This window comes from Carassius carassius, chromosome 36 (assembly GCF_963082965.1).
Source record: "Carassius carassius chromosome 36, fCarCar2.1, whole genome shotgun sequence".
Lineage (NCBI taxonomy): Eukaryota > Metazoa > Chordata > Actinopteri > Cypriniformes > Cyprinidae > Carassius > Carassius carassius.
Genome location: NC_081790.1, coordinates 8,816,075 through 8,827,822, shown reverse-complemented (window position 1 = coordinate 8,827,822; position 11,748 = coordinate 8,816,075). Strand labels below are relative to the sequence as shown.

The 11,748-nt window shown below is 34.2% G+C and overlaps 1 protein-coding gene across 1 annotated transcript; it reads right to left on the bottom strand.

Annotated features, from left to right (window-relative positions):
• Positions 1-8,174: 8,174 nt before the first annotated feature.
• On the bottom strand, positions 8,175-9,871 carry LOC132116554 (macrophage mannose receptor 1). Its single transcript, XM_059525433.1, has 5 exons — positions 9,865-9,871; positions 9,341-9,424; positions 9,051-9,284; positions 8,607-8,951; positions 8,175-8,533 (listed from the first exon to the last, which is right to left on the bottom strand). Exons 1-5 carry the CDS (start codon positions 9,869-9,871, stop codon positions 8,175-8,177), a joined length of 1,029 nt encoding a protein of 342 aa, XP_059381416.1.
• Between the last annotated feature and the right edge of the window lie 1,877 nt (positions 9,872-11,748).

The following is an 11,748-nucleotide window of genomic DNA, read 5'->3' as shown; positions in this document are numbered from 1 at the left end:
CATTACACCAAACTTGTACTAAAAATGTATACAATAGATAGAAATGAAATGTTTACACACATTTTTGTGATTATTTATTAAAATGCATGATAAACCTGCAAATAATATAATATAATATAAAATACCCCATGACCACATTGTCCATAAAACAAATATGCAACGTTTGAAAAAAAAACTCATGAAGTATATTATTCCTGCCACCTGCATATACAGTAACACTTCCTTCAGACCCATTTATTCTGAAAGTGTCATATGATCTCTAAGTCATGTCAGGTGTCTGTCTTGACGTGACGTGACATGACATGACATACAACCAAGTACTGTAACCCATACTCAGAATTTGTGCTCTGCATTTAACCCATCCAAAGTACACACACACATCAGTGAACACACAAACACTGTCAACACACACCCGGAGCAGTGGGCAGCCATTTAGTTGGGGGAGCAGTTGGGGGTTCGGTGCCTTGCTCAAGGGAGCCTAAGTCGTGGTATTGCCAGCCCGGGACTCAAACCCACAACCTTAGGGTTAGGAGTCATACTCTCTTTTATTTGTGAAGTGCAAAAAATGTCTCGGTTATATACGTAACCCTTGTTCCCTGATGGAGGGAATGGAGACGTTTTGTCGACAACATACAGGGTCTCACTTGGGAGGCCAATCATTAGGTCTGCTGTGAGCAACGGTACCAACGTGACGCGATGGACCCACAATTCATTTTGGCAACGCTTGACGTCACTCCATTCAAAGTAATGAGAGGCATTGACGCCGACGTCCCGTGTGAAAGGGGCATAAACGATAGGCATAACCGTAGCAAAAGTTATGCATTTTAAAACGAAAACGCACTAGTGTAAACGGGGCCTAAGAAAGGAGAGACGTGATTGCAGCATTGCCATGGTTATGCACGCAGTGCAGGCATGAACCACCCACAAGCAAAAATCTGAAGAGTACTGTAGATGGACCTGTCACCTATTTATACCTGTATGCACAGGGAGTGGCTCAGGTATGCAAAATCCACTTAAACTCAAAAATGATTGGCCTCCTAAGTTAGACCCTATATGTCGTTAGACATAACTCATAGTGAACGACAGATAGGAAACCTGATTTATTATGAAGTTTGGATTATCATATAAGTTTATAAACATGTCAACATCCATCTATCCAATTACCAAACCACTTATCCTGTCTGGTCAGAAATATATTTGAGTCTATCCCAATGTTCAGGGGTGAATTAGCAAATCATTGCAGTATTTTTTCTTTTTTGTAATATCATGTACAGTGCAGAATTTCAGTTAACAGTAGCAAGAACATGCAAAATGTATAAGTTCAGTAATAGATCAATAAAAATTGAAACCCACATTTTTAATGGAATGCTCTTTATTCCCTCTCATGCATTGGTTTTACGATAGTTTCTCAAATGCATGGTGAAGTTGCTGGGTAGTCCTTGTCTAATAAATTCTTCTTGGAGCTGAAATGTGATTTAAAGTGATTTATTAATTTATTAATTTTTGTGTGCGTTATTCTTGTAGAATAAACAAAAAGACCATTTAGTATGGCAAGCCGAATTGACTTTTATTCATTCGCAGGATATGTATTCTTGATATCAACAATTCAATTTTCACTAGTTAAAATGTTAATTCTTGATATCAACAATTACATTTCCACTAGTAACAATTATAATTTTTGATATCAACAATTCAATTTCCACTAGTAACAATGTTAATTCTTGATATCAGGAATTATATTTCAACTAGTCACAATGTTAATTCTTGATATCAATTATTTTTAACCTGGGAATGCCAATAGCCAAGCCAAATTAACTTTTATTAATTCGCAGGATATGTATTCTTGATATCAACAATTCAATTTTCACTAGTCAAAATGTTCATTCTTGATATCAGGAATTAGATTTCTACTAGTAACAACTGCAATTTTTGATATCAACAATTCAATTTCCACTAGTAACAATGTTAATTCTTGATATCAACAATTCAATTTTCACTAGTAACAATGTTAATTCTTGATATCAACAATTCAATTTTCACTAGTAACAATGTTAATTCTTGATATCAGGAATTGTATTTTCACTAGTTAAATGTCACCATAGGCTTCCATTCAAATTTAATTGTTGATATCAAGAATTGCTTTCTTACTAGTTGAAATTCCGATTTCACAGATCAGAAATATAATTCTTACTAGTAAAGACATTTATTTTTGATATCAGTAATCACATGGTTACTAGTACCGACGTCAATTCTTGATATCAACAATTTAATTCTTGATATCAACAATTTAATTCTTGATATCAACAATTTAATTGTCACTAGTGACAATGTTCATTTCTGATATCATGAATGTAATTGTTACTTGTAAGAAAGCCATTTTAGATATCAGAAATTACCCTCCCAATTGTTGATATCAGAAATACATTTTCAGATATCAGAAATGAACAGTGTCACTAGTAACAATTACATTTTTGATATCAAGAATTAAAATTTCAACTAGTAACAACTAAATTGTTGATATCAAGAATTCACATTTTTACTAGTAAAAATGTCATTGTTGATATCAAAATTTATATTTCTACTAGTAAGAAATACAAAGCTGATATGTGATTTTAGAATTGTAACTAGTAACAAATGCATTTTGATATCTGTAATAGTTTTGGCGCCGTTTTAACATTTAAACATGTGAATTGTTGATATCAAAAATTTAATTCTTGATAACAACAATTTAATTGTTGATATCAATAATTGAATTCTGGCTCTGAGTACGCTCCTCACGTTCTGTCTAAATTTTGTTATACCTTTCATATGACAATACTGAAGAAACGGCTCTTTGCTACAATGTAAAGTAGGCCTAATGAGTATGCAGCTTGTATAACAGTGTAACATTTACATTTATTTACCATTCCTCTTGTCCACCGATGCTTCAAGAACCGGACAACATGTTATATAAAAATAATTCCTATAAGGACACGACTCATTCATGTAGCCAACGATATTCCAAAAAAAAAAAAAATTATTATCTGCATTATTATCTGTTATACATTTTTTCCCTTTAGTTGTATTTTTTATTTGATGTATTAGAAGAAAGTGTATAATAAAACCAAAAATAAACACCTGAAAAAGCGACATGAAGTTATTTTTTAAACTAAATAAATGCATTGTTCACTTTCCTTTAATTATGTGAATGACTTGTTGGCCAATAAAAAGAAACAGCATAAATTTATTTTTATTTATTTATTTTTTTACAATTAACAAAATGTTTTTAAATGAATCCAGCCATAATATAATTTTCAAGTTTCACTGACAAAACAAATAAATAAAGGAGCCGTTTCTGCACATGGATGTTCTTCTGCCATCTTTGGCCAATGCTGAAAAAGGAGGAGTGTCGAAAATCTCATTAATATCCATGATCTCATTACCATAGCTATTCTTACATGTAAAAATGGCATTTCTACATATCTGTAAACGTATTTTTACTAGTTAAAATGTTATTTAAGATATCAGTAATTCTATTTTCACTAGTTGTAAGGACAATTTCAGATATCAACTGCCTTTGTTGATATCAATAATTACTTTGTTACTAGTAAAAATGTGAATTCTTGATATCACCAATTTAGTTGTTACTAGTTGAAATGTTAATTCTTGATATCAGTAAATGTATTTCAACATGTTACAATTGTTATTTTTGATATCTGAAAAATAATTTCTGATATCAATATAATTTCTGATATCTAAAATGGCTTTCTTACTAGTAACAATCACATTCATGATATCAGAAATGAACATTGTCACTAGTGACAATTAAATTGTTGATATCAAGAATTAAATTGTTGATATCAAGAATTAAATTGTTGATATCAAGAATTGACGTCGGTACTAGTAACCATGTGATTACTGATATCAAAAATAAAGGTCTTTACTAGTAAGAATTGTATTTCTGATATGTGAAATCGGAATTTCAACTAGTAAGAAAGCAATTCTTGATAACAACAATTTAATTGTTGATATCAATAATTGAATTCTTGATGTCAACAATTACATTTCCACTAGTAACAACAGGTATTCTTGATATGAACAATGACGTCATCACTCGCAGAAGTAAGTTTATCATATCAAAAATGAAATTACAACTAGTAATACACATAATTCTTGATATCTTTAACTTAATTCTTACATGTTAAAATTACATTTTCACTAGTAAAAATTGTTATTTTAGATATCATGAATTCCTTTTTGGATATGTGCATATCAATGAACTCCTTTTTGGATATGTGCATAATTTAAGAATGAGTGCAACCCTTTATGAATGTTTATTGCTGATAGACGACAAAATAAAGAGCCCAAAAGAGAATGGGCACATTCGATTGCCCTCTCATGAAAATAAAACGCTCCTGTAGGTTATTTTTAATAATTATTTTTATTTTATTTTGACAGAGACTATTTAACTCCGCCTACCAACGTGTGGTAGTGTTTGTCAAAGATACAAAAAGACGTGATTGTAGTATCGATTTCTGTGGCGCAGATGGTAGAGCATAAAGCAATCGTTTTTATAGAGGCGACAGACCCGGGTTCGAATCCGCCTTCTGCCGAGCTTTTTCTTCAACCTTTTCACGTCCCCTATCACCTCGAAAGGCATATATTTTCAATAAAACTCTACGATATTATCGAAAAGTGGAACATAACGTGGATATTGTGTAATGCTAGGGGTAGTTGTAGGGGCGGTGTCCATTTAATCATTTGTAAATAAAAATTATAATTTACACTCAATATGTTATTATTGTTATTATTATTTATAATGTGGCCTACAACAATAATGAGGTGCACATATTGGTCACTACTTGCATTAAGTAGCACGAGCAGCATCAAACTATTACTGTAAGAAAATACTCATATTTAATAAAAAGTGTAAATAGAATCTATTGCTAATAAAATATGTGATTTTCACTTAGTGTAAATATAATTCATTGTATTCAAATAGGCCTGCCAAAATCAAATTCAGTTTACAAGTAAGTTATGCAACAACGCACCCAATACAGTAACAGCAATAATGTGCATATGGGGATATAAGTTTTGAAGATATAAAGTAAATAAATTAGGTGTCCTCAGCGCAGAAACCACTATACATAAACCATTGCGATGTATTTGTAATGAAATGAACTTACGTTTCGCCAGATTGCACCTTCATTCAAGCCCTCGGTTTACCCGCGCTCATAACATTAGCACAGAATCAGTTCAGAATCAATCACCAAAAGAATCAGTTCGGTTCAGACGCGCTGTGAGTCAGTTGGCTTCACGCTGAATCACGCATGCGCAGTATCATCAGCTCCTCTGTTCTCAAAACGGACACGTCCGAAAGAAACGGGTTTGGTTCAGTGTACTGATGATCTGAAAACCGATGCAACCGGTTCTTGACTCGAGAACGAGAATCACTCTAACCGGCACGTGCTGCAGTTCAGTATAATCAGCGGCTCTACTCGTGTTCATGTTCTGTTTACTACAAACTCAATTTGTGAATGTGTCATCATTAACTATAAATACAGTACACATATTTCATAAATCATCCCTTATTCCTATTAAACATAGAGTCTTTAGAGTTCTTAATTATTGTCCAACTTCCCTGAAACCCCCTCTGGCCTATTCATAACCTACAATATACAGATTAGAAACATTCATCTTAAAAAAATAAATTAATAATAATAATAATAATAATAAAAATGTATATAGATCTTTTATCACACTTTCCGAAATACTTTACACGCATGCGCAGTAGCATCAGTTCATTGGTTCTCAAATCGGACGCGTCTGACAGAAACGATTCTCAGTTCAGTGTACTGGTGATCCGAACACCGATGCAACCGGCTCTTGACTCGAGAACGAGAACTGCTCCAGCAGTGGGCGTGTTCGTTCGTCATCTGGCTCGGCTCGGTGTTCATCTTCAGCTCGGTCTACACAGCAGTTCAGTCAGTGTACTGTTTGAGTAAATGAATTACTCCGGGATATAGGTTTATTCTGACTCAGAGTGAGTGTCAGTCACCTTAAAAAAGTTAACATCTTAAGTAATTTGTGGATTAATGCTTATTGGAGACGTGAACCGTTTCAAACGATTCAGTTCGATTTGGTGAACTGGTTCAACCGGTTCACTAAGAAGAGCCGGTTAAATTGAACGATTCGTTCACGAATCGGCCGTCACTACGTGTCGCTTCAAGCTGTCATTGGAACACCTGTACAGATTGTTGATAATTATAAATAAGTAGTTCTCTTTATGAAAGGCGATACAGTACATATTGAACTGACAGTTGGACTGGCTGGCTCTGAGTACGCTCCTCACGTTCTGTCTAAATTTTGTTATACCTTTCATATGACAATACTGAAGAAACGGCTCTTTGCTACAATGTAAAGTAGGCCTAATGAGTATGCAGCTTGTATAACAGTGTAACATTTACATTTATTTACCATTCCTCTTGTCCACCGATGCTTCAAGAACCGGACAACATATTATATAAAAATAATTCCTATAAGGACACGACTCATTCATGTAGCCAACGATATTCCAAAAAAAAAAAAAATTATTATCTGCATTATTATCTGTTATACATTTTTTCCCTTTAGTTGTATTTTTTATTTGATGTATTAGAAGAAAGTGTATAATAAAACCAAAAATAAACACCTGAAAAAGCGACATGAAGTTATTTTTTAAACTAAATAAATGCATTGTTCACTTTCCTTTAATTATGTGAATGACTTGTTGGCCAATAAAAAGAAACAGCATAAATTTATTTTTATTTATTTATTTTTTTACAATTAACAAAATGTTTTTAAATGAATCCAGCCATAATATAATTTTCAAGTTTCACTGACAAAACAAATAAATAAAGGAGGAGCCGTTTCTGCACATGGATGTTCTTCTGCCATCTTTGGCCAATGCTGAAAAAGGAGGAGTGTCGAAAATCTCATTAATATCCATGATCTCATTACCATAGCTATTCTTACATGTAAAAATGGCATTTCTACATATCTGTAAACGTATTTTTACTAGTTAAAATGTTATTTAAGATATCAGTAATTCTATTTTCACTAGTTGTAAGGACAATTTCAGATATCAACTGCCTTTGTTGATATCAATAATTACTTTGTTACTAGTAAAAATGTGAATTCTTGATATCACCAATTTAGTTGTTACTAGTTGAAATGTTAATTCTTGATATCAGTAAATGTATTTCAACATGTTACAATTGTTATTTTTGATATCTGAAAAATAATTTCTGATATCAATATAATTTCTGATATCTAAAATGGCTTTCTTACTAGTAACAATCACATTCATGATATCAGAAATGAACATTGTCACTAGTGACAATTAAATTGTTGATATCAAGAATTAAATTGTTGATATCAAGAATTGACGTCGGTACTAGTAACCATGTGATTACTGATATCAAAAATAAAGGTCTTTACTAGTAAGAATTGTATTTCTGATATGTGAAATCGGAATTTCAACTAGTAAGAAAGCAATTCTTGATATCAACAATTAAATTTGAATGGAAGCCTATGGTGACATTTAACTAGTGAAAAATACAATTCCTGATATCAAGAATTAACATTGTTACTAGTGAAAATTGAATTGTTGATATCAAGAATTAACATTGTTACTAGTGAAAATTGAATTGTTGATATCAAGAATTAACATTGTTACTAGTGGAAATTGAATTGTTGATATCAAAAATAGCAGTTGTTACTAGTAGAAATCTAATTCCTGATATCAAGAATGAACATTTTGACTATTGAAAATTGAATTGTTGATATCAAGAATACATATCCTGCGAATTAATAAAAGTTAATTTGGCTTGCCTATTGGCATTCCCAGGTTAAAAATAATTGATATCAAGAATTAACATTGTTACTAGTTGAAATATAATTCCTGATATCAAGAATTAACATTGTTACTAGTGGAAATGTAATTGTTGATATCAAGAATTAACATTGTTACTAGTGGAAATATAATTCCTGATATCAAGAATTAACATTGTTACTAGTGGAAATTGAATTGTTGATATCAAAAATTATAATTGTTACTAGTGGAAATTGAATTGTTGATATCAAGAATTAACATTTTAACTAGTGAAAATTGAATTGTTGATATCAAGAATACATATCCTGCGAATGAATAAAAGTCAATTCGGCTTGCCATATGTTGTCGCATGCCATATCAAACCAGTTTCCATCATAATGCATGTAAACACACAGTTCATTCCCACCATAGTTGTCTGGTTCATGATAGAAGTTTCCGAAATCTCTTTCTCCTTCCTGATAGAAATCATTGTCCATCTCCAGCTGTTCACATCATCATACAGTCCAATCCAGGCTGAACCACTGTAACTCCCATTAACTGTGTTAATCAGCCTGTTCATTTCCTCCATGTTATCAATGGTGGCCAGATCAGAGTAATTCTGTCTGCAGTATCTCTGAGCTTCAGTCCAGGTTTTAGACTCAGACACAAAGTGATACTGATGGGAAGATCCCAAAGATGACACTGTGGAGAAAGTATCAAATTTTAGCATTTAAAATTGTTGACAACTTTGGCTACTACATGGACATTTACTCACCACTGTAGCAGATGAAAGGTAATGCAAAGTTGCAGTTTTCATCTGTCCAGCTTCCAGATTCACTAAATGACACTGCAGTGCAGTATTGACTGTTTCCAGCATTATCTGGCTGTCCTGTCCTCCAGTTACTGAATGAAGAGTTTCTCTGATCTGACCAAGATCTGGTTCTGTACAGTCCAATCCAAGCATTCAAAGCATAATAATTCTGAAATATATCCTGGATTTTCTGAATTTCAATCTCATTTCTGATACTGATGAGGTCTGTGTGATATTCTCTGCAGTAAGCTTCAGTCCAGGTTTTGTACTGTTCAACCCAAACATAACTTGCACTGGCATCCTGTCTTCCTTAAACATTTAAATATAGTATTGAGTATTCATGAGAGCTGTAATAAAATGTAATTACATTATTCCCTATTGTTCTATATAATTAATTAAAGTGCTTACCATCATAGCAGATAAAATGTTCTTTATAGGAACAGTGTGATGTATACCATAACCCATTATTCATATACACACATAGATGTTGTCCTCCAGAATTGTCTGGTTCTGGCTTATTCCAGTTCCTGAAGTCTTTCTCTCCCATATTAAAGAAATCACTGTTCTCTAGGTTCCATTTCCAACTGTTCAGGTCATCGTAGAGTCCAATCCAGGCCAAATCAAAGTCACTGTGTCTATTATCTGAACCGTTTGTTGGTCATTTTCAATGGTGACCAGATCGGTTTATTTCTCTCTACAGTATCTCTGAGCTTCTGCCCAAGTCTTGGGCTCATTCACAAAGACATACTGATGAGGAACACTCAAGGCGAAGATGAAAAACCCTATTAAGGACAAGTATAATTTTTCAATCAGAAAGAAGGACCAAATGGGTCAATATTAATAACTGTATTCTCCAAGTTATAAAAAATGAATTACTGCAATATCCGTAGGGAATGAAATTCCACATCACACTTTTATACAAAATGTCAGTTTAATTGCTGATAAAATATTTTATTGAAATATTTGTGTTACCTGATAATAGAAGGAATGGAAACATAGCTGTGAAAAATAATATGCACATGCCAAATCAATCCAATAATTTTATTTTCACTACTTTTTCCTTTTAACGTTTTAAATGCCAAGGTGAAAAGCCATTTTAAAAGTTTAATTTTTGATTTGGAGCCTTGTATTTTCTCTTGCTGCTTTTGATTTAGATTACCTGACTGTCTTAATATTTGTCATGTTTCCAAAATGTGGGAGGGACCTTTCTTTCTAAACTCACCTTGCATCATGAAACCCGTTGGGTCACATAGCTGCTGTGTTAAATGTACTCTGTGTCTACATTCTGCTGTAATATGAAACAAATTCTTTACACAGCCCTTTTTTTAACTCCAATCCTTTTTCTCACTCTCTCTCAGAATAAGAATCAATTTGAATTTTCTGAACTTCTGAGTGCAGATGTCTTGGTTGGTTTGTGGATATAGTGGATATATACTGAAACTCAGAGCCATGAAAGACTGCAAAGTATGATAAAACTTTAGACAGTATAAAATAATTGAACATATTTGGACCATAAAGTGAAGTGAAGTGACATACAGCCAAGTATGGTGACCCATACTCAGAATTTGTGCTCTGCATTTAACCCATCCCATGTGCACACACATAGAGCATTGAACACATACTGTATCATGAACACACACCTGGAACAGTGGGCAGCCATTTATTCCACGGCACCCAGGAAGCAGTTGGGGGTTTGGTGCCTTGCTCAAGGGAACCTCAGTCATGGTATTGTCGGCCTTACGCTTAAATGTTTTATTTTTTAAGCATCTATATAAAAATAATATAAATTATAACTCTGAGTTCTGCATACAGAACAAAACAAAACCCAGAATACCAGTGTTAGCTTGATAAAACATGAAACATTAATTAATTTGCTTACATGCAGGAATGCTGTCCTTACCTCTCATCAACCAGTTTTACAACATGTTTATCAGCTGCTAGGAAGTACTCATCTGATAAAGATTTTCTGGATCTGAAACATTTTGTTTTATGTGAGATATTTCTGAGCTAAATACATAATGACAATCTCTGTTAATAATATTGTTGTTTTTGTTCTCAAACTAATTTAATTATATTGGTTTGGGAAGGATATTGTGTATAAAACAATAAAGATTGAAAAATAATATTTTTATTATAACAAGCATAAAAAACATGTTAGTACTGAACATGATCAATCTGTGATATGTTGAAGAAACAGCAATTTAGGATTGAAAACTGCAGAAAAGAGCATGTATAGGGTCATCAACAGAAAACAAAGGCCAAACCCTGACATTTTAGGCAATTTAGAAATCCCATCCAGGACATGTCACAGAAAAAGAGAACGTCTCGGTTACGTACGCAACCCTCGTTCCCTGATGGAAGGAACGGGGACGTTATGTCGAACGACATATGGGGTCTCACTTGGGAGGCCAATCATCTCTGAGTTTAAGAGAAAACGCCAATGAAAATTGGCTAGTGGATTTAACATACCTGAGCCACTCCTCGTGCCAACGGGTATAAATAGGGCGACAGGTGCATCCACTCATTAGGTTTTACGCTGAGGAGCCGAGAACGTGTCCCGGCAACAGCGACCGGTTCAAGGTTGTGGCATGGGGACATAACGTCTCTGTTCCCTCCATCAGGGAACGTAGGTTACGTACGTAACCGAGACGTTCCCTATCTGTCGGTCACATAGAGTTATGTCGAACGACATATGGGGTCCTATGGAAAATGCCACAACCTGAACACCGTCACAACCCTGTGGGCCAGAGGGTAAGTACATCGCTGCTGGAGAAGGCCACGCTGCTGTTCTGCCCACATAAAGTTAATGGAAGTGATTTCAACCTTCAGAGAAAGATTGCTTCAAATCTTCCCTATTTGTTCTTTCAGCCTGGCAAGACAATGGGGAAGCGAGCCTTAGGAAAAGGTCGCTACGGAGACCACATCCTACCCGTAGGGAGGTGACATGTGGAGATACTGATATGGACTGACCCAGGGAGCAGTACTACATATGGAAGGGGTCTCTGAGGCAGGTCCTACCTTAGAGTAGGGATGGAACGGCTGCCAGAAGAGACTGACAGAACGGGTCTGTCAAGGGAAGACACGGTTTTGCCAAAAGGGAAACCTT